Source organism: Puccinia triticina, chromosome 13A, assembly GCF_026914185.1.
Source record: "Puccinia triticina chromosome 13A, complete sequence".
NCBI classification, from domain to species: domain Eukaryota; kingdom Fungi; phylum Basidiomycota; class Pucciniomycetes; order Pucciniales; family Pucciniaceae; genus Puccinia; species Puccinia triticina.
In genome coordinates, this window is record NC_070570.1 from 4813781 (window position 1) to 4838273 (window position 24493).

Consider the following 24493-nt stretch of genomic DNA (forward strand, 5'->3'; position numbering starts at 1 on the left):
AGTGCAGATTAGCGCCTCAACAGATTCATCACTCAAGCGCATCCAATAGTCGTCCAGGACCCGTCTGCTTGTTGAGAACACCGACTCAGATGCCACTGAGGTCATTGGAACCATCAGTAAACATCTGGCAAGCTTGGATAACAATGGGAATCTTGTGGCATTTGATTTCCACCAGTCAAGTATTTCAAACTGGGAACTGTTGGGGATGATGAGGTTTTGTTCCTATAGATAGAGATCTAATCTGGCTGCTGGCGAGTTAACTTGAGATTGATCACCCAAGCCAGCCATGTACTGATGGAAGGCATAGAGGTCTTGATTGACCATCATCACAGTAGAGTTTGCTTTGACTTGGCTTCTGACTGATGGTGTTGGAACATAAAGGTCGCAGAGATCCATTAAGGAAGACCTTACAATTTCAACAAGCTTGCTGACATCTTCCCCACCCGCCTGCTCAAGGCTGTATCGGAGATATTGAATCTTGTACCAAGGGTCAAGGATGAGTCCAATTGCCAGCAGGTGCTTCGAAGGCTGCCAGTATTGCTCAAATTTTTCTTGCATTGGTTTGATCATATTGGCCACAAGGGGCAGTGATTCACCTTCCTTTAGTTGCTTGTTGATTGCTGACATCACACGGTAGGCTTGGTTGATGGTTGGGTAGCAAGTTCTGCTTAACAAGACAGACACTAAATACAGGAAAAAGTCAGTGACAGCACAAATAGAAAAAGCCAACAGAGTATTAAACTTACCTTGGGAAAAAGGTGCAATAAAATTTTCCATGACCACAAGTTCCTCCCACTGAAGCTTGGTTGGGCAATCCTCAAACTTCTTGTCCTGAATTCAGTGAATAGCAAGCTCCTGGGAGGCCAACTTGCATGGCAGCAAGGACTCAATCATCTGATAAGTCGAGTTCCATTGGGAGGGGACATCCTTTGAAGGATGTTTCTTCCTGACGTCAATGTTAACTTCAGTGAGGGCCTTTTCAAAGGCATCCATGCAAGAAGGGGATCCACAGATCCAATGGACGCTGGAACGCAGTTGATCCACAGCAGCACCGGCAAACTTGATCCCATCTTTAACCACCAGGTTGATGATGTGGGCTAAGCAGCACACATGGAAGTAATTGGAGGTTGCAGAGCCCGGTGTGAGAATAAAGGCTGGTTGGTCAGTAGAAATATCCGCTAACGGCCCTCTTCAAGAATATATGTGTCTGACAGTCTGGGCTGAGTGATTATTGCCAATAATCACTCAGCCCAGAAAATTGGTGTCTTGGCTCTGCACTGCTACTTTCCGCTAGTCTTCAGCGCCTGATCTATAGTGTAATAATCTGCAAGTGAATAAAGCTCTGCACTCAGCTAGCACAGAATCCATAAGTAATCCATAAGTAAAGATAAGGTCACGTAAAACTCTCCTAATACTCTAGTATGTCCGTAAGTGTAAGTACAATAATGAGTGGCAAGTGAGAAAACTCAAAGAACTGGAAGATGTATTTCCATGAGATTCATTATCTATTTACATGTTGGAGTAGTATTAGATAATGAATGAGTGGAATTTCCTCTTTACCTGGAAGCAGGTTGAGGGCCGCTGTCTAGTTTTGTGTGCGCTTGGGGTTGACTTTTTGTCCTGCAGAGTTGCAGTCCGTCTGTCGCAGCATTCGCGCCTAGTCAGTTATTTCAGACTCTCTCAAGCTCGTACTCAAGTTAGGTCAAGCTTACGGAGCCGTGAGTCTTTGCTCTTGTTGGCCTAGCTAAGGCGCGATGCTGGGAACGTATTGCCGAGTTTATCTGCAGTTCAGATTCATCGGCGTTAGTTCTTTTCAGCACGCTTGTTCCTAGCTTGGATTGGATCAGGCTGCTCACCTCCTTCGGTTACTTTATGGTACGAGGCGGTGTCTGCTCTGATCTTACTTCCGGGCGTTTTGCCTGTTGAAGCGGGGAAGAGCATTTAGCTTCATCCTTGTCAGTTATCTGGTCGGGAACTCGAGTACTCACCTAGGGTGCCTATCGAGATCCTTTCCAGTAACGACGGTCGGCAGTTCTTGTCCGCTTTTTTGACCTTGCTGCTTGTGTAGTTGGTACCTGCTTTCATCCAATTGATGCTATCAGTTTTCCCGACTACGCGGGCAGCTGGGGCTGCGGAGGGAGGTTTGCTTTGCTTACCAAACTCTGCATCTGGTGTTGTTTGGAACACCCGCTTTAGAGCATTTCCACCGCGGGCCCTAAATCGGGGCCCTAGTTGGAAATTTCAGTAGTTTACCGTCTCAACCCGACCCACCGCGGGCGCTATTTGCGTCGAAAATTTACGGCCGTCCCTAAATATCGACCTCGAGTCCCTACATGTAGGGACTCCGAGGGACTCACCAGGGACTCATTCATCCCCACCTCAACTCCCTTTCACACACCAAACTCCTCGTGAAACTACAGCTCACACCCCCAAATGTACAATCCCTTCACATGATGGCCAAGTCAGGCCGGCCATCAAGAGGTACTCCCCTCGATGGCCCGTTTGTTCCGGTCATCGAGAGGAGTACATTCTCCCCTCGATGGCCGGTTCCTTCCGGTCATCGAGAGGAGTAAATACTCCCTTTGATGGCCGGTTCCTCCGGTCATTGAGAGGAGTACATACTCCCCTTGATGTCCGGTTCCTTTCGGTCATCAAGAGGATACTCCCCATGATGACCGGAACAAACTGGTCTGTTCTGATCATCGAGGGGAGTTGGCCGGTTCGTTCCAATTATCGAGGGGAGTATATACTCCCCACAATGACCGGAACAACCCGGATTGTTCAGACCTCATCAAGGGAGGTACATATTTACTCCCCTCAATGGCTGGTTCGTTCCAGTTATCAAGAGGGTATATACTCCCCACAATGACCGGAACGACCCGCTTTGTTCCGATCATCAACAAGAGAACTCCCTTTGATAACTGGGTGGATTTGACGGGGGAGTGGACCGGGGGCGACGCATGCCTTTCATGACTTTTTACAGACTCTCGCGGTGTATGCCGCAGCAGTTTGGGGCGCTAAAACTGGCTGCGCACTGCCAGAGATCATATTTTAGCGCCCCGAAAATACCGCCCGCGGTGGAAATGCTCTTAGCTTGTGGACTGGTGACCGGCTCCCTTGGCCTGGATTCTTACAGCCTTCTGTGCTTCGAGTCGCTAGATTCGAAGCAGTTTGCGAGGCTTGGACTTGGGTGACATGGATCTTCTCCAACGCTCTGCGGATGATGAGCCGGCCTGAGGGTTTTGTCAGAAAGTTGGTGGCATTATCGGATGTTTTCACGTAGAGTAGCTTGATCAGACCCTCGAGAATTAGTTCTCTCAGGAAGTGTAAGTGGATTGACATGTGTTTTTTCCTGAAAGAGTTTTGCGATGATTCGCTCTTGGCCAAATCAATGGCCCCTCTGTTATCCATATAGACTTTGATCCCTTTCAGGTCCGGAAATATGATTGTCTCGCTAGCCAGACTTGCAGTCCATGCCAGGTCCCTCCCAAGGTCGGAGAAGGCCTTGTATTCTGCCTCGGTTGTCGATAGCGAGACCGTCGTCTGTTTAATAGACTTCCAACTGATCAGATGGCCCCCAGCTAGGACAATGTAACCGGTCGTTGAGCGTCGCGTGTCGGGGCAGTTCCCCCAGTCTGAGTCCACATATGCTTGCACGCTGGTCCGCTCCTCCTTCGCAAAGGTCAAGCCCAGGTGCCTGGTACCGCTGAGGTAGCAAAAGACCTGCACAGCTGCTTGATAGTGTCTGATGCCCGGATTTTCAAGGTATTGCGAGAGGGTGCTGACGGCGTATGCGATGTCGGGTCTTGTCCATATGCTCAGGTAGTTTAGTGAGCCCACTAACGCACGGTAGTTGACACCAATTGCAGCGAACTCCTTGATTTCTGATTGAGTAGCCTTTTTTAGATACTCCCTTGGGTTGAGCGGGCATGACGCCAGGTGAAGACTTGCCAACCCAAATTCTTGCAGCTTGCGATCGATGTATTGCGTTTGGTTCAATTGTAGCCCGCTATCAAATCGGTCGATGTTCATGCCGAGCAAGAATTCAGCATCTCCCATGTACTTAATCTCGAACTCCCGCTCCATTTCCGACTTGAAAACTTCTGGGGCATCGCTGATTATTACCAAATCGTCTACATGCGCAAAGATCCATGTAGCTGGTTTACCGGTCGTTGCCGTCCGCCAGAATACGCAAGGGTCAGAGACTGCTGCCTGGAAACCGATTTTCAACAGATAGGTCGACAGCCTTTTGTACCACACCAGCGGGGCCTGACGGAGTCCGTATATCGCCTTCTTGAGCTGCAGCACCGATTTGGGTGGGAAATCGAGGCCTGGAGGTGGTGTTAGGATCACTTTGTCCTCTAGAGGACAGGTGAGGAAAGCCGACCGCACATCCAGTTGGTGAATCTTGAGTCCATGGTTCACTGCGAAGGACAGTAAGAAACGCAGCGACGACGGCTTCCCAGTCGGCGCATACTTTGCCTCAAAGTTTAGGCCGTGCGTTTGTTTGAATCCCTGCGCGCATATGCGGGCTTTGAATTCAATGGCTTGGTTCTCTGATCCCAGCTTTTTCCGGTACGCCCAGGTCAACGGAATTGGGTCGTCGCTTTCCACTCGAACGCGAACAATCCATACGTCATGCTTATGCATGTTGTTGATCTCCTTTAATTCGGCCTCCTTCCAGCGTTGGTGATCGGGGCAGGACATGGCCTGCTTGTGATTCTTTGGTTTGATGGACACTGACACCGTATACGCTTGCTTTCTTGCGCGCTTCCCCGTAACAATGTTTTGAGGGTCGATATCGCCAATAATCAGGCGAGGCTGCTTCTCTTTATCCTCAGCTTCCCATGTTTGGTCTCCTTGTGTTTCCGCGTTCCCCTGCTGCTCGGCGCTGGCCGATCGGGTACCTTGTAGAGTCGCAAGAATTTGCTTGATCTCCATTTGCTCCTCCGCCTCCGCCTGCTCTTCCGTTTGCAGGTTCTCCGTTGGCTCATCCTCAAAAGGCAACTCAGCTTGCGCGTTGAAGATTGGTAGACGGTTCGCTCCCGCCGGGATTCGACCGCGGTGCAGCGCTTGGCACTCCGGAAAGGTTGTTTCGTTGAAGTGGGCGTGTTTGGCTGTGATGACCCGTTTATCCTCTAGACGGTAGACCTTGTAGGACGAGTAGTCGTTCTCATATCCTAGGAGACACTACCAAGATGGATGAATTTGCGATGTCGTATATTGATCAATATTGCGTATATTGATCAATTTATATTGATCAATTTTTTTTTTATTGTTCTTCTTGATACCTTTGTCTGTTTTCCATGTCTCCTTAATACTATTCTATAATCTCTCTCCTTCCCCCTGTGTTAGCTTCAAGGCACAGGCATCTTGTTTTTTTTTGCCGGATAACATTCATAAATTTCTACATACACCATTCAATTCTTCCTGAAACAAGTTTTAGGATTAATCCAGGGTGGCTGAGGGTTGTCAATTTTTTTTACTTCCACCATTGATCTTTTATCCGAAGTCTGCAAATCAACTTTTTTTTCAAAATAGGAAAAACATTGACCCCTGACCTCTCTCATGATACCATCCTGCACACATTTTTAATTTGGTTGGTTGAACTTGCTCAAGATATTGCATATCATACTTGAAGTGCTACATGCATAGGAGGCCTTTTTGAAATTGGTTTACCATGGTTTAGCATATTTTTGTCAGGTTCTTTTTTTTTATCTAATTTTGTTTTCAACCACAGATTAATGAGGAATATTTCCACCTAAAGTTTCATTGGATAATTTTTCTGCATATAAAACCCAGAAATAATGTATTTGGGGTCACATCCATTATGCAGCAGCTACAATCTGATCAGTTGCCAAATCTCACTACTTTGTTAGTTTCTTGGTATTTCTGCAACTATATCTCAACACAGCCTGGGAATTTTTCCATAAAATTGGTAACAAAATGTTAAAAGCCCCCATAGATTCATTGTGTACCTTGAATGACCACAAAATCCCCAAATGTAGCTGCTAAAATCTGATCAATGGCCAAATATCACTAATTTGGTAGTTTCTTGGTGTTTCTGCCACTATATCTCAACACAGCCTGGGAATTCTTCCATGATATTGGTTTCAAGATGATCAATAGTCCCCAAGGATTCATTGCGTACCTGAAATGACCACGAAACTCCCTAATGTAGCCCCTACGACCTGATCAGTTGCCAAATATCACTAATTTGGTAGTTTCTTGGTGTTTCTGCCACTATATCTCAACACAGCCTGCGAGTTCTTCCATGATATTGGTATCAAAATTTTTACTAGCCCCCAAGGATCCATTGTGTACCTTAAATGACCACAAAACCCCCAAATGTAGCAGCTACAATGTGATCAGTTGCCAAATATCATTAATTTGGTAGTTTCTTGGTGTTTCTGCCACTAGATCTCAGCCCAGCGTGGGAGTTCTTCGATTATATTGGTACCAAAATGATCTAACAGCCTTAAAGATTCATTGTGTACATTGAATGACCACAATACCCCCAAATGTAGCAGCCACATTGTGATCAGTTGCCAAATATCACTAATTTGGTAGTTTGTTGGTGTTTCTGCCACTATATCTCAGTGCAGCATGGGAGTTCTTCCATTATATTGGTACCAAAATTTTTAAATGCCCTCAAAGGTGAATTTTATACCTTGGATGACCACAAAACCCCCAAATGAAGCAGCTACAATGTGAATGGTTGCCAAATATCACTAATTTGGCAACTGATCACATTTTGGCTGCTACACTTGGGGTTTTTCTGGTCATTCAAGGTACTCAATCAATCTTTGAGGGAGTTTGATCATTTTGGTACCAATATCATGGAAGAAATCCCATGCTGCGCTGAGATGAAGTGGCAGAAACACCAAGAAACTACCAAATTAGTGATATTTTGCAACTGATCACATTGTATCTGCTACATTTGGGGGTATTTTGGTCATTGAGGGTACAAAATGAATCTTCAGGGGCATTTGATCATTTTGGTACCAATATCAAGGAAGAGCTCCCATGCTGCACTGAGATATAGTGGCAGAAACACCAAGAAACTACCAAATTAGTGATATTTGGCAACTGATCACATTGTGGCTGCTAAAATTGGAGGTTGTGTGGTAATTCAAGGTACACAATCAATCTTTGAGGGCATGCAATCATCTTGGTACCAATATCATGGAAGAACTCCCTTGCTGCGGTGAGATATAGTGGCAGAAACACCAAGAAACTACCAAATTAGTGATATTTGGCAACTGATCACAGTGTGGCTGCTACATTTGGGGGTATTGTGGTCATTCAATGTACAGAATGAATCTTCAGGGGCATTTGATCATTTTGGTACCAATATCATGGAAGAACTCCCACTCTGCGCTGAGATATATTGGCAGAAACACCAAGAAACTACCAAATTAGTGATTTTGGCAACTGATCACTTGTGGCTGCTACATTTGGGGGTTTTCTGGTCATTCAAGGTACACAATGAATTTTCGGGGGCATGTTATAAAGTATGGTACCAATATCATGGAAGGACTCCCATTCTGCGCTGAGATATAGTGGCGGAAACACCAAGAAACTGCAGAATTAGTGATATTTGGCAACTGATCACATTGTGGCTGCTACATTTGGGGGTTTTGTGGTCATTCAAGGTACACAATGAATCTTCAGGGGCATTTGATCATTGTGGTACCAATATCATGGAAGAAATCCCACGCTGCGCTGAGATGTAGTGGCAGAAACACCAAGAAACTACCAAATTAGTGATATTTGGCAACTGATAACATAGTAGCTGCTACATTTGGTGGTTTTGTGGTCATTCAAGGTTCAAAATGAATCTTTGAGGGTGTTAGATTATTTTGGTACCAATATCATGGAAGAACTCCCACGCTGTGCTGAGATATAGTGGCAGAAACACTAAGAAACTACCAAAACAATGATATTTGGCAACTGATCACATTGTAGCTGCTACATTTGAGGGTTTTGTGGTCATTCATGCTACACAATGAATCTTTGGGGGCATCTGATCATTTTGGCACCAATATCATGGAAGAACTCCCACTCTGGGCTGAGATATGGTGGCAAAAACGCCAAGAAACTACCAAATTAGTGATATTTGGCAACTGATCACATTGTAGCTGCTACATTTGGGGGTTTCGTGGGCATTCAAGGTACTCAATGAATCTTCAGGGGCATTTGATCATTTTGGTACCAATATCATGGAAGAACTCCCACGCTGCGCTGAGATATTGTGGCAGAAACACCAAGAAACTACCAAATTAGTGATATTGGGCAACTGATCACAGTGTGGCTTCTACATTCGGCGGTTTTGTGGTCATTCAAGCTACACAATGAATCCTCAGGGGCATTTGATCATTTTGGTACCAATATCATGGAAGAACTCCCACGCTGCGCTGAGATATAGTGGCAGAAACACCAAGAAACTACCAAATTAGTGATTTTGGCAACTGATCACATTGTGGCTGCTACATTTGGGGGTTTTGTGGTCATTCAAGGTACACAATGAATTTTCAGGGGCATGTTATAAAGTTTGGTACCAATATCATGGAAGAACTCCCATGCTGCGTTGAGATATAGTGACAGAAACACCAAGAAACTACCAAATTAGTGATATTTGGCAACTGATCACATCGTAGCTGCTACATTTAGGGGTTTTGTGGTCATTCAAGGTGCACAATGAATCTTTGGGGGCATGTGATCATTTTGGTACCTATGTCATGGAAGAACTCCCATGCTGGGCTGAGATATAGTGGCAGAAACACCAAGAAACTACCAAATGAGTGATATTTGGCAACTGATCACATAGTAGCTCCTACATTTCGGGGTTTTGTGGTCATTCAAGGTTCAAAATGAATCTCAAGGGGCATTTGATTATTTTGGTACCAATATCATGGAAGAATTCCCATGCTGGGCTGAGATATAGTGGCAGAAACACCAAGAAACTACCAAATATATTAGTGATATTTTGCAACTCATCACATTGTAGCTGCTACATTTGGGGGTTTTGTGGTCCTTCAGGGAACACAATGAATCTTTGAAGGCGTTTGATCACTTTGGTACCAATATCATGGAAAAACTCCCATGCTGCGCTGAGATATAGTGGCAGAAACACCAAGAAACTACCAAATTAGTGATATTTGGCAACTGATCACATTGTGGCTGCTACATTTGGGGGTTTTGTGGTCATTCAAAGTACCCAATGAATCTTCAGGGGCATTTGATCATTTTGGTACCATTGTCATGGAAGAACCCCCATGTTGCGCTGAGATATAATGGCAGAAACACAAAGAAACTGCCAAATTAGTGATATTTGGCAACTGATCACAGTGTGGCTGCTACATTTGGCGGTTTTGTGGTCATTCAAGGTACACAATGAATCTTTGAGGGCTTGTGACCATTTTGGAACCAATATCATGGAAGAACTCCCATGCTGGGCTGAGATATAGTGGCAGAAACACCAAGAAACTACCAAATTATTGATATTTGGCAACTGATCACATCATAGCTGCTACATTTGGGGGTTTTGTGGTCATTCAAGGTACTCGATGAATATTAAGGGGCATTTGATCATTGTGGTACCAATATCATGGAAGAAATCCCATGCTGCGCTGAGATATAGTGGCAGAAACACCAAGGCACTACCAAATTAGTGATATTTGGCAACTGATCACAGTGTGGCTGGTACATTTGGTGGTTTTGTGGTCATTCAAGGTACACAATGAATCATTGGGAGCATGTGATCATTTTGGTACCAATATCATGGGAGAACCTCCATGCTGCGTTGAGATATAGTGGCAGAAACACCAAGAAACTACCAAATTAGTGATATTTGGCAACTGATCACATTGTGGCTCCTACATTTGGGCGTTTTGTGGTCATCCAAGGTAATCAATGAATCTTTGAGGGCGGTAGATCATTTTGGTACCAATATCATGGAAGATCTCCCATTCTGGGCTGAGATGTAGTGGCAGAAACACCAAGAAACTACGAAATTAGTGATATTTGGCAACTGATCACTGTGTGGCTGCTACATTTGGCAGTTTTGTGGTCATTCAAGGTACACAATGAATCTTCAGGGGCATTTGATCACTTTGGTACCAATATCATGGAAGAACTCCCATTCTGGGGTGAGATATAGTGGCAGAAACACCAAGAAACTACCAAGTTAGTGATATTTGGCAACTGATCACATTGTGGCTGCTAAATTTGGGGGTTTTGTGGTCATTCAAAATACACAATGAATCTTCAGGGGCATCTGATCGTTTTGGTACCAATATCATGGAAGAACTCCCACGCTGCGCTGAGATATTGTGGCAGAAACACCATGAAACTACCAAATTAGTGATATTTGGCAACTGATCACAGTGTGGCTGCTACATTTGGCCGTTTTGTGGTCATTCAAGGTACACAATAAATCTTCAGGGGCATTTGATCATTTTGGTACCAATATCATGGAAGAACTCCCATGCTGGGCTGAGATATAGTGGCAGAAACACCAAGAAACTACCAAATTAGTGATATTTGGCAACTGATCACATCATAGCTGCTACATTTGGGTGTTTTGTGGTCATTCAAGGTACTCAATGAGTCCTCAGGGGAATTTGATCATTTTGGTCCCAATATCATGGAAGCACTCCCATGCTGCCCTGAGATATAGTGGCAGAAACACCAAGAAATTACCAAATTAGTGATATTTGGCAACTGATCACATTGTGGCTGCTACATTTGGGGGTTTTGTGGTCATTCAAGGTACCCGATGAATCTTCAGGGGCATTTGATCATTTTGGCACCAATATCATGGAAGAAATCCCACGCTGCGCTTAGATATAGTGGCAGAAACACCAAGAAACAACCAAATTAGTGATATTATTTGGCAACTGATCACAGTGTGGCTTCTACATTTGGCGGTTTTGTGGTCATTCAAGCTACAAAATGAATCCTCAGGGGCATTTGATCATTTTGGTACCAATATCATGATCATGGAAGAACTCCCACGCTGCGCTGAGATATAGTGGCAGAAACACCAAGAAACTACCAAATTAGTGATATTTGGCAACTGATCACAGTGTGGCTTCGACATTTGGCGGTTTTGTGGTCATTCAAGCTACAAAATGAATCCTCAGGGGCATTTGATCATTTTGGTCCCAATATCATGGAAGCACTCCCATGCTGCCCTGAGATATAGTGGCAGAAACACCAAGAAACTACCAAATTAGTGATATTTGGCAACTGATCACAGTGTGGCTTCTACATTTGGCGGTTTTGTGGTCATTCAAGCTACAAAATGAATCCTCAGGGGCATTTGATCATTTTGGTACCAATATCATGGAAGAACTCCCACGCTGCGCTGAGATATAGTGGCAGAAACACCAAGAAACTACCAAATTAGTGATATTATTTGGCAACTGATCACAGTGTGGCTTCTACATTTGGCGGTTTTGTGGTCATTCAAGCTACAAAATGAATCCTCAGGGGCATTTGATCATTTTGGTACCAATATCATGGAAGAACTCCCATGCTGCGCTGAGATATAGTGGCAGAAACACCAAGGCACTACCAAATTAGTGATATTTGGCAACTGATCACAGTGTGGCTGCTACATTTGGCCGTTTTGTGGTCATTCAAGGTACACAATAAATCTTCAGGGGCATTTGATCATTTTGGTACCAATATCATGGAAGAACTCCCATGCTGGGCTGAGATATAGTGGCAGAAACACCAAGAAACTACCAAATTAGTGATATTTGGCAACTGATCACATCATAGCTGCTACATTTGGGTGTTTTGTGGTCATTCAAGGTACTCAATGAATCTTCAGGGGCATATGATCATTTTGGTACCAATATCATGGAAGAACTCTCATGCTGCGCTGAGATATAGTGGCAGAAACACCAAGAAACTACCAAATTAGTGATATTTGGCAACTGATCACATCATAGCTGCTACATTTGGGGGTTTTGTGGTCATTCAAGGTACCCAATGAATCTTCAGTGGCATTTGATCATTTTGGTCCCAATATCATGGAAGAACTCCCACGCTGCGCTGAGATATAGTGGCAGAAACACCAAGAAACTACCAAATTAGTGATATTTGGCAACTGATCACATCGTAGCTGCTGCATTTGGGGGTTTTGTGGTCATTCAAGGTACACAATGAATCTTTTAGGGCTCTAGATCATTTTAATACCAATATCATGGAAGAACTCCCACGTTGTTTTGAGATATAGTGGCAGAAAGAGCCAGAAACTACCAAATTAGTGATATTATTTGGGAACTGATCACATTGTTGCTGCGGCATAATGGATGTGACCCCAAATAAATTATATTTTAAAATATTTCTGGGCTTTATATGCAGAAATATTGTCTGATGAAATTTTATGTGGAAGTGGAGGACTTCCCGTCGGCATTTAGAGAGCTCCAGATGGCCCTCTAACTCCTAAATTAAGACCTCTACCAAATCAACAATCAATGCACATGAAAGTCATGAGCTGTAGGATTAGGAAATCATTTTCCCTTCTACCAAAAATTAAGAGTCTGGGTATGTAAATTGAGATCTGGGAGGCTCCCAGACTCGACGGGAAGTCCCCCAGTATTCCTCATTAATCTGTGGTTGATAACAAAAGTAGATAAACAAAAGAACCTGACAAAAATATGCTAAACCATGGTAAACTAATTTCAAAAAGGCCTTTTATGCATATAGCACTTCAAGTATGATATGCAATATTTTCAGGAAGTTCACCCAACCAAATCAAAAATGTGTGCAGGATGGTATCATGAGAGAGGTCAGGGGTCAATGTCTTTCCTTTTTTGAAAAAAAGTAGATTTGGAGATTTCTGATAATATCAATTGTTGAAGTAAAAAAAAAAGAAAAAAAAAATTGAGACCCCTCAGGTACCCTGGATTAATCCTAAAACTTGCAACGTCTTTTTTTCAGGAAGAATTGAATGGTGTATGTAGAAATTTATGAATGTTATCAGGCAAAAAAAAAGAAAGATTCCTGTGGCTTGCAGCTTATAACACAGGCAGAAGGAGAGAGATTATAGAATAGTATCAAGGAGACATGGAAAACAGACAAAGGTATCAAGAGGAATAAAAAAAAAATTGATCAATATAAATTGATCAATATACGCTATATTGATCAATATACGACATCGCAAATTCATCCATCGTGGTAGTGAGAATGCCTTCCCAGGATATTGGACCAAATTTGGTTCCTCGGTTTGCTTGAGGTTTCACCACCCAGACTCTGCATCCAAAAGGGCGGAAGAAATTCATGTTCAGCGCCGTGTTGAACAGGAGTTCGATGGGTGCCTTCTTGCTTTTTGACAGGGATGGTAGACAATTGGTGGTGGCCGTCGCCGTTCTCACTGCCTCTCACCACCATTCCGGGGCCATGTTGGCCTGCATCATCATGCACCGGGTCATGTCAAGAATGGTTCGATTAGCTCGTTCCGCCAGTCCTTTGTTTTGCGGAGTATACGGCAGAGCCACGTTGTGTTGTATGCCGGCCTCACTGAGGAGATCTCCTAGGGTGTGGTTGCAGAACTCACCCCCTCCATCCGTTATGAGCTTTTTCATGAGGCAACCGGTCTGTTGTTCAAACAGAGTTTTGAAGTCATTGATTGCCGAAGATGCTTGCACCTTATCCTTCAGAATGGCCGTGTGTATGTAGCCGGTGTGTTGGTCCACCAGCGTTAGGAAGTACCTTGCACCTCCGTTTGTCGGAGGGGTTATCGGTCCTACCAGGTCTCCATGCACAATTTCCAGCGCAGAGGTGGCTCCTTTGAAGTGCCCAGAACACGGTTGACGCGTTATCTTGCCCTGCATGCACGCGTTGCACGCGTGGTTTTTCTTCAAGTCCAGCTTTTCAGGGAAGGCTGTTGCTATTTGTGGCAAGCAGGCATGGTTGAGTCGATTGTGCCATTTGGAGAAGTCCAACAAGTGGTCCTTCTCAACGAGCATTCCAACAGATAGGTTAACTGGGTTGATGACTCCTCTGATTTCAAGAAGATCGTTGGTGATGTTGACCGCAAAGGGTTTTCCGTTGTCAATTCGCACCGCAAAGTCACCCCGTTTCTGGTGGATCAGCGCGCGTCGCTTCATCAGTTGCACAAACGAGACAAGGTTTTGTGTGAGTCGCGGTACGTAAAGTGCATCATGTAACGTGAGCAAGCCGCCGTGCTCTAGCAGAAGGATTGCAGTGCCTCTTGCTGTTGCTACTAGTTTGCCTGATCCGCTTCCTGTCATGATGCCGATGTTGACTGATTCCGTTTCCTGAAAGAATGCCAACGAGTTGAGCATATGGTCGCTAGCTCCTGAGTCCAGGATTGTTGTTTGCAACCGGGGTGCCGTGGCTGCGTTTAGGTGGTAGCTAAACAAAGGTTGAATGTTGGTGTCTGCCGCTTCAGTTGGTCTGTCTTGCGCGGTGGTGTGCAGAGAGGTTGCTGCTTCTCTTGCCTTCCTTTTGTCTTCTTGCTTTTTCTTCAGTATACCGGGGTTTAGGGTCCAACATTCTTCTGGCGGATGGGATGAGGCTGGGTTGTGTGTGCCTATACACCTTACTGGATTGTAAGGTTTCTTGCGCTTGGTTCCTCTGCTGGTGGATGCGTTGGTAGCCAAGGCGGTCGTCGCGGGTACAGGATCTAGAGGTTTGTCTTTTGCAGTCTTTTTGAACCTTCCTATCTCACGCAGTTTGACCAGCAACACTTTTGGTTTACCGAGTGCGTTGATGTCACCGAAGAGGTTTTGCATTAGCATTGGTCGCTTCTTTGTGATCCGACTGATGATGCTGCAGCAGATGACGAAGTCGGGTACGATCATGCCTAACGAGTCAAATTTAGCTAGGCAGTCTTCAATGCCCTCTATGTATTTCGCCATGTCATCGTGGTATTGAGTATCCTCCCATCGTGCCCAGACTTCGTAGCTGGCTAGAATTGAGTCCAATGCATACACAGATTTAAACATGGCCCATAGCGCGTAGGGATTGCTGGTGTTGTCCTTTTTGATGATCGTGTTAAAAACGCCATCAGTTACATTTTTGCATAGTATGTTGGCTGGTTTGATCATTTTTCGTCTCATTTTGCTGGAAGGGTCCGGCATTGGGGGATCATCAATGAATCGTAGAAGGTTGTGTTTGTCCAGCGCCATTCACACCTTCCGTTCCCAGATTTCAAAGTTATTGCCGTTGAATTTTGGAACTTTCATTGAGGACTTTCCATCATCGGTGGAGCTGTTTGAGTCTCCATCGGAATCGGCCATTTTTCTACCGCCTGCTTCCTGTTTTTCGAGTCTGTTGAGGTGCGAGCTCCGAGACTGTAAATCTGAGAAAACTCAAAGAACTGGAAGATGTATTTCCATGAGATTCATTATCTATTTACATGTTGGAGTAGTATTAGATAATGAATGAGTGGAATTTCCTCTTTACCTGGAAGCAGATTGAGGGCCGCTGTCTAGTTTTGTGTGCGCTTGGGGTTGACTTTTTGTCCTGCAGAGTTGCAGTCCGTCTGTCGCAGCATTCGTGCCTAGTCATTTATTTCAGACTCTCTCAAGCTCGTACTCAAGTTAGGTCAAGCTTACGGAGCCGTGAGTCTTTGCTCTTGTTGGCCTAGCTAAGGCGCGATGCTGGGAACGTATTGCCGAGTTTATCTGCAGTTCAGATTCATCGGCGTTAGTTCTTTTCAGCACGCTTGTTCCTAGCTTGGATTGGATCAGGCTGCTCACCTCCTTCGGTTCCTTTATGGTACGAGGCGGTGTCTGCTCTGATCTTACTTCCGGGCGTTTTGCCTGTTGAAGCGGGGAAGAGCATTTAGCTTCATCCTTGTCAGTTATCTGGTCGGGAACTCGAGTACTCACCTAGGGTGCCTATCGAGATCCTTTCCAGTAACAACGGTCGGCAGTTCTTGTCCGCTTTTTTGACCTTGCTGCTTGTGTAGTCGGTACCTGCTTTCATCCAATTGATGCTATCAGTTTTCCCAACTACGCGGGCAGCTGGGGCTGCGGAGGGAGGTTTGCTTTGCTTACCAAACTCTGCAGCTGGTGTTGTTTGCGACACCCGCTTTAGCGTGTGGGCTGGTGACCGGCTCCCTTGGCCTGGATTCTTACAGTAAGTAAGATGATAGAAAAGAAGAGAGAAGAGAAACCGCAAGCCTCCACGCGCATTGCCGTTCCCAACCGATCCCGCAGATCCAAAACTTTCCCGCACTAGTCCATCAGCTCCGCCTGCTTTCTGCACGTCATTGTCCCAGACTCTGCTCCTCTCCAACGCTTGACCTCCCACCGCCCTCTGTCTAGCCCCCACCAGCCAGTCTCTCACCACAGCCTCCGCCCCATTTCCACCCGCTAGTGGAACCCGCTTCAGCTGCCGTGGCTCACCTGCTAACGCGCCACTGCTACCAGTCCACGTGTGTAGTCTGCAACAGTCCAGTTCTGTCTTTCCGCTCCGGTCCCAATCCGCAATCCGCAATCCACAATCCGTGCATTCCATCTGCGCGCAACTTTCTGTAAGCTTTCTCAGCGCGCTTTCTGACATCATCCTCAGTGCTTATGTCACCGGAATTCACTCTGCCTGAGCCTCTCTGTGCATTCCCGCCTGCACTATCTCTGAGTGGACATTCTACCACACATGCCCATATGAATCACTACACCGGAGTTGTGCTGCGATCTTCAACAAAACTTTTCAATCGTACCATCACCACTGTATTTTAACCTACGTTGTCAAGTGTGACAAATGCCAAATTTCCAACAATCTTCCAGTCACAGATTACTTGGCTGAGACAATCGGAGATGACCGCGGCAGAATGCGGAGGAGGAAGCGGTTGGAAACCAAGGATAAGCTTGTCAAGATTCCAGTTCTTGTCAATGTAGTGGCCGGTCACAACCATGTATCCAGTAAGATCGGAGGAGGTCCATAAGTCAGTCGTCAGGGCTACATGTTGAGCCTGCTGTTTGACCTTGCGGATAAGAACTGCTTTTTGATCGTGAAAAATCTTGATGCAGTATTTTTGCACTGTATTTTTTCCAGGAACGGTAAACTGAGGCTGAGCCTCCTTCATGAACCGCATTAATCCTTGGTTTTCAACCACGGCAAAAGGAAATTTGTGTTTGATGATCATTTCTGCAATGGTTTGACGGGTTTGCTCTTGATTGTAAATTTAGACTCCGTGTCTGCTAGCAGGGTGACTTGACGAGCTGAAGTTTAAGAGGACTCGTTGGTTTCTGACAACACCTCTCTTTTTGGATAAGCACTTCTGTGCATGCCTTCAAAGATGATTGGTTCCAGCTGACAAGGCCCCCGTGAGTTTTGTATGGAAGTAGTTGCACTGCACATTTTCCTTTCCATCATCTGTTTGTTCAATGTCATACATAAATGAGAAAATGGATCTATTTCATGAGTTGTTGGTCTTGATGGGCTGAAAAGAGAAGATCTTACCAATAATCTTTGAGAAGTGCTCCCAAACACCGCTATTTATCTTTATTTTTTTGGATTGAGACTCTTCTTGTTCTTTGCTGACAGTGTTGGTGGGTTCTGGAGTTGGTGTCCCTGTATTCTGGGTAGTAGTAGCTTGGGAATTGGACAGGGGGACAACTTTGATATCTTTTTGCCCGGGGTTAGATGCCGGCATGTTGAGGGTAATTGCCAAATTGGGATGATGACCAGTTCCATTCAGGAGCTGAGAACCTTAGTGGCACAGTGTTCACCATTGGGCACCCCGGGTGGGGAAATGGGTGAGGCCCAAGTACAGGCACCTGACGGGCTGCCCGCCCCGGCCCAACTGAGGTCGCGGTTCTGATGGGCTGGGCCAACTTTGATTATTTCCCTCAAAAGCCGACGTGCACCTGCCGCAAACCCTGCCGGGTGTGGGCGGCCCGTTGGCAAGCCCGCCCAATTGGCATCCCTACTGAAGATGTTCACCAGAAAAGGTTTTCAAATTTGAATAGATCTGTGTGAGTCAGTGGGAGGCAGTAAGAGTCTAATGGAGAGTTGGCAGGATGATGAGGGTGTGTGGTACACTAACTTATCAAAGTCCCTCCCCAATCCATGCAACAGGTTGGATTTCAGAGCTCAGCTGGTGGTTTGGGTGGTATCTCAATGAATACTCAATTTGGGTTTAGTCCTAGGGTTAGCGGGGTCTACATTTAGACCTCACTAGCTCCAAATGGAACTACAGGTCAATTCAATCCCCAGTTAATCCAACCCAATGTAGTTGTGAGGTAAAACTAAGTGCCCTAATCCGGGTTAACTTGGTGCCTGATCAGTGATGCGGATGCTCTGAGTGATTGCCCATGTGCAAGCTGAAGAGGCTGCATCTCCCACGGTCCGGGGTTTTATTCACCAGGAAAATAAAATAGTCAGTTGATGACAAGTGACATCACACCAGCTCCAGCCAGCTACCCAACATCTATCCAATATCTATCCACTATCTACCCCAATCTCCCAACTGTCTCCTCAACTTCCAAAATTTACCAAGGAGGTCCTGTTCAGTTTTTGATGAGCCCAAATGATCCTTAGTTCTTTCCAGCTGATACTCAGCTTTGGTACCCAGCTCATACTCAGCTTTTTTGCTCAGCTCATACTCAGCTTTTTCACGCAGCTCACTCTCAGAATTGGAATAAAAAATTATTACCAGTCCTTGCCTAGCTGATTCTCAGCTTTGTACTAGTCCTGGCACAGCTGATGCTCAGCTTTGTACCAGTCCTTTCTCAGCCTTTTCCTAGTTCTGTCCCAGCTGATGCTCAGCTTTGACTCAGTCCTGGGCCAGCTGGCCAGGTGATGCTCAGCTTGCTGAGTATCAGCTGAGCCAGGCCAGGGAAAAATATGGGAATTAGCTTGAACAGGACCAGAGCTGAAAATCAGCTAGGCTAGGTCCAAAACCAAGCATCAGCTGAGCCACGTCCAAGGCTGGGCATCAGCTGTGCCAGGGTCAAAAATGATCATCATGTGGCCGGTGCCAAAGCTGAGCATCAGCTGGGCCAGGGCAAAAACTGAGCATCAGCTGAGCCAGGGTAAAAGCTGAGCATCAGCTGGGCCAGGGCCAAAGCTGAGCATCATCTGGTTTTGTCACATTGAGTGCTTTGATCCTGACATCTGACATGCAAGCCCTAGATGTTCTGTTGGAGAGGAGCAGCATTGGAGCAGTGTTGGAGTTGAAAACAAAGCTGTGTCATGTCACTTGCCATCAAGTGACTACTTTTTTTTCCTGGTGATTGGCTTGCCCCTGCAAGCAGATTTCCCAAACTGTCACTGATGTGTCACAGTAGTCAATATTATGGAGAGTTCATGCGGACAGGGGTGGATCTCAGGCTACCAATGGAGGACTTCCTGTTGCAATCTGGGAGCCTCCCAGAGTCCCAAAGCCTAGATTTCCCTGTGAGATTTGACTCTGATCTGGGCCTAGAAGGGGTTCCCAGATTGATGGGAAGTCCTCCATTCCAAATCCTAGATCTGCCTAGATTTCCCTGTGAAATCTGAGAAAATCTGTGTTTCCAGATGGACAGGAAGTCCTCCATTGGCTGTGGGCTACAAGTGTCAGACCACATTGCGGGGTGTTTCCCAGATTTTCCAGCAAAATCTAGGCAGATCTAGGATTTGAGACAATTGAGCCCAGATTTCCCCACAAAATCTGGAAAAATCTGAGTTCCCAGATTGACAGGAAGTCCTCCACTAAGTCCCACCTGAGGCTTTGCCGTAGGGATTTATGCCCTATCAGGAATTCTTGCATGAGACTTTTGGATATTTGACCCGTGAACTCATTACATTACTTGTCACTCCTCCAGTCCTGATCCCCTTGTCTTGGAACCTGTTTTTCCTGAAGCACCTCCTCATTCCCATATTTGCCATATTTTTCCCAATGTTGATATCTCAACTCAAATGTTTTTATAAAAATACTTGTAAAATTCTGAATAAAACACAAATAATTGCCATATCCCAGCATACCACTGGGATTTCAGAGCACATACAACGCTATCACATAGCGCCAAAAACTCGGCCGTTTTGAGGATTGACAAAAGTGAAAAAAGAAGGGTGCACATACGTGATATCACATTGTATCAGATCTGCCAATCGCGCACGGGCTTTGTTGTTTATGATTCGCTCCAAACCTGGGAAATTGTCTTTTGCAAAGTTTTCAAAAAATAAAATAAGCATGCAGAAGAGGAGCTAATGGTCCCAAACTGTATCAGAAGAAAGAGAAGATGTAGGCCTATCTTACATTAAATCAATGGTGAGAGGCTGCGCTGCGCTACCAAAAGCGCCGGTTTTAGCGCAGCGCAGCGGGTGACCGCTATGTGCCCGCCCCAAAAAGCTGTAGCGCAGCCTTTAAACGCTGCGCTACGGCTAAATGTAGCTCACTTGCGCTATTTCCTCAGGTGAAAAAGCGCAAGCGCAGCGGGAAAAGCTGCGCTTTTGAGCTAATATAGCGCAGCGCAGCTAAAGTAAGCTTTTTGGCACTAAAGTTGCGCTACATGCGCTTTTCTGCTAAGAAGGCGCAATAGCGCAGCAGCTATGATTTGTTTTGCTGTGGGCAGCATAGCCCACAGTCGAGGTCTTGGATATGATGGATCCCAAGACCTCCGCTGTGCGCTGCGAGAGACTCCGGAGAGGGTGGCCGCTGGCTTTGCAAATATCCTGCTGTGGTTTGGTCCCTCAAGTTCTACTTCTCTCCCCTTCCTCAGTCTGTCACCCCCATCATTTGTAACCCCAAATTTGGTGAGGCCGCAAACATGGCAAATCAAGGAACATCAAAATAGATTATTGGGATGAATAGCTTGTTTAATATCTCCCCCATTATATGTTCCCCCTCTATAAATTTCTTCCTCTTTCTCCATACTACCAAATCAACCATTAAAATAAAATAAAAAAGCTACTTCCTCCCTTCCCCCCGAAAAAAAGCGCAGCTTGCTGTTTAAAAGCTACTTCCTCCCCTCCCCCCAAAAAAAGCGCAAAAAAGCGCTATAAAATAGCGTAGCGCGCTATTTATAGCGGCAGCGTAGCGCTTTTGCACTATTTTATGGCTACAAATAGCGGCTAAAAAACAGAAAAGCTACAAGCTTGCGCCAAAAAGCGCAAGCGTAGCCCAAAAACGCTATGAAATAGCGGGGCGCACACGGGCCAAAAAGCGCTGCGCTATGCGCTACGCTGCGCTATCCGCAGCGCAGTGCTTTCACCATTGATTAAATTTTTGAACCAGTAGAAAATAATCTAGGTTGAGCTCTGGGCACTCAAAGTTGAGTACCACCAAAACTCAGAATAGTCTCACGCAAGAATTCCTGAGAAGGCACAAGTCCCTCCCCTCCGGCAAAGCCTCAGGCGGGGGAGAGACTTAGTTAAGGTCGATTGCGGGGCAATGGCCAATAATCATTATCCTAGGGTGTTGTTCAATGATTGCAAAGAGGTAGATCTGGACCTGGTGTGGGTATATATATAAGTCCAAAATTGGTAGAATCAATCCAAGCGAAGACGACAAAAATGAAACAAATGCATGTTTCCTAAACAACAGTTCAACTGAATAAAGTTCCTGACTGATACAACAAATTTGCGGATAAAACGAGGTTCTTTCGATCGAAAAAGGAATAAGAAAGACTGCGTCGCAGGACCAAATGGTACAAAGTATCTTTTTCTCATCCTGAGCGAGAAAAAGCTGGTCAACTGACAAAGAAAGACAAAGGGCGAGCAGAGAACCGTTGACGGGGCTCCCCGGTACGGTCGAAGAGTTGCTCAATGCTCCGATTCGCACACGTCTAAGTTTCGGAAAGTACCGAGCCGGCGGCTATGGGGATCAACGCCCAGAATCCAGGCGTTGAGAAACTGTTGCAAGTAATCCTATAAGGTACACGAATTATTAATATGACTTGTGTAGGATGGCGTGAGTGATAGAACGAGAATGGCTACATACCAAGTTTTGTTGACAGACACAGCATCCTTGCTTTCTAGCCTCCATCGCTTTATCCTTGGTAAGGCCTTCAAACCACCCTGAGGAACGATCAGCCAAGAAATGAATTAAGCTGAGTCAGTATGAGGACTGGTAATCATGAGTTCGTATCAAACACACCATTGTAGGCGCCTAAAGCTTGTAAGCTGATGTAGAAGAAAGCATTGAACAGACAATTAGGAAGGGTTCGTCTCAGCGACAATTCTGCTATAAATGACCTACACGTTTCCATTGGCCTCGGCAAGTCCATCAGCGAATGTTTTGGCGCCCATTTTAATGTTGTAGTTGGGATCAGACTGAAAAAAACACCACATTAAATCGTTGGGCTTCAACCATCTGCATCTGCAGGAACACAAAAGCTAATCAACCCTTACACAGTTTCCACCGGGCGCACCACCACATTTGTCTTTGGTTATTTGCATTAGTCCGAAGGCTCCACCTTGATCACCAAGGACGTCGGGCCTACAACTTGACTCCTGCATTGCAAATGCTGCTAAGAAGATTGCTGGTACTGTCGGCCCGAAGAAGAGATTGTTTTAGAGCTTGTGCGGGAGGATCAGGGAAAAGGCATTGGAAGTAAACTTACTTCCGTGGTCTTGACCATGTTTTTCAAACAAGGGGCGAAACTTTTGGCATGGTGCGAACGTGCTTTTGGCGGGCTCTTGATCGAGCGATATGTGCGTTAACATTGAGATGGTGACATGAGCTGGTTTCCAACCGTCTCCAGTAATGCCACAGTTCAGGAACCTATCCACGGCGTTAGCCGAAGTAAATCAGTAACCTATCTGGATTGTGGAATCTCATGGCGAAACCACCTACGATTCACTTCCGTTGGGGCCTGAACTCTCCGTGATCGACCGAGTTGGCTGGGCGCTTCCGCAAACTGAAGTAGCGTGTAAGATTGAGCCGAGGGCTGGGGGCTGAGTTGGAAGCAGGTATTTCTCTTTCTCTTGATTGAAGTTGTCCTTCGATTTCGTTTTGTGAGCTTTGGATTTTTTGGCATGCTGGGTCTTGCATGCCTTCTTGCCTTTTGCCTTCTTGTGAAATTGAGTATTTTTTCGATGGATGTTTTTCATCTTGTGCTTGGTGGCTTTGCGGTAGGTTTTGAGCTGATCCGTAACCGCCGAGTCATCGTTGCCTCTCGGCAGAAGCTTGGAAGAAGATAGTTGCGGCGTTCGACCCGGGTCTGAAGCCAAGGAGGATAACGATAAATATGAGACTAGCACCGTAAAAGTGAACAGCCGCAAAATTCGAGAACGAAAGCACATGGCTGATTGGAAAACAAGATGAGACGTTATGCAAGTTAGGAAAAATGAACGGGATTGGTTGCGACGTGGCCTTGTAGGAATTGGAGGATGAAAGGGGAGAGCGATATAACAAGAAGCGTGGCTTTAAATGGTGACTGGAGTGCCTTTGTGCTTCACAACTTTGGGGTAGACCCGTTGGCAATCGGACGAGGTGGTGAGATTAGGGTACTGGGCCCGTCTACATGTGATGTCCTGGTCCAAACAAGCCGTCAAAGGTCTGACCGTTGACTGAGCCTCGAATATCTGCCTTTGAAATTTGAGTGTACCACTAGCCTCAGTGTCAAGGAAATATGCCGGTGTTTGTGCTGGAAAAGCGATCCTAATTAAATATTTATATTGATACCTTGCTTCGGGAAGAATTTTCAAAAGTTAAAGCTTCCATGTCTGCGAGACAGCACTGAGTCTGCTCGTCTGCCTCAGTGCTCCTTGGAACATTTGAGGACTGCGGACCACGACCGAACCATCTTCGATCTTTGATCCCATAAAACCTCACGTGGTCAGACTCAGTCACCTTTCCTGGGGCCATAAGTTTGTTGCGCCCTACATAGGGCCTCCTATGGGACTCGGCACAGATGTGATGGATAAGATCCAAAGTTATCGCCACTCGCCAACATCGGTATTGATCATGTCATGACTCAGTGCTGTGCAAAACTATACTCAAATCCACCTGCAACAAGGGTGAGACTTCAGACGCAGCACATGGACGCAATCATGTCTGACGTGTTACATCATAGACAGTTCGAGTGAGTTCACGTTTGCTGACAATACAACATTTGCCAAGTGCCGGGGGCCACCGGGACTGGGGCGTGAAAGTGATACAGTGACCCCGCCATGTAAGCATAAGGATGGTGGACAAAAATCCTATGCTTACATCGCAGTATGCTTCTTATCGAGGTAAAATCCCAGCAAAACCAAGAGAATGGTCGCGGGAAATCTAGATTTATGCTATGCTCACATCGTGATTATGCTTACATTGTGAGAGCATCCGCATCCGTGGCTAGATTAGCCTGGGCTAGCTAGCTCGGATTACGATCGGAATAGGCTAATCCAATCGGCCATCCGCATGGGTGGGGATTAGCGGGTCCGAGGCTGTCGGAGGTTATGTGTTTAGGTGCCTATATGTTATGTGTTTGGCACCTAAACACATAAAGCTCATGCTAACAAGCATGATGAATATTCATTTTGGGATTAGTCCCAGGATTAGTGGGGGCTAGATTTATACCCCACTAGCTCCAAA

At 45.7% G+C, this 24493-nt stretch overlaps 1 protein-coding gene across 1 annotated transcript; it reads right to left on the reverse strand.

Moving 5' to 3' along the window:
- Positions 1-21735: 21735 nt before the first annotated feature.
- Positions 21736-23217, reverse strand: PtA15_13A448 (uncharacterized protein; the record flags this gene model as incomplete). Its single annotated transcript, XM_053162647.1, has 7 exons — positions 21736-21840; positions 21914-21990; positions 22070-22095; positions 22172-22245; positions 22324-22460; positions 22536-22696; positions 22769-23217. The coding sequence occupies 7 exons, from the start codon at positions 23215-23217 to the stop codon at positions 21736-21738; spliced, it is 1029 nt and encodes a 342-aa protein (XP_053026603.1).
- Between the last annotated feature and the right edge of the window lie 1276 nt (positions 23218-24493).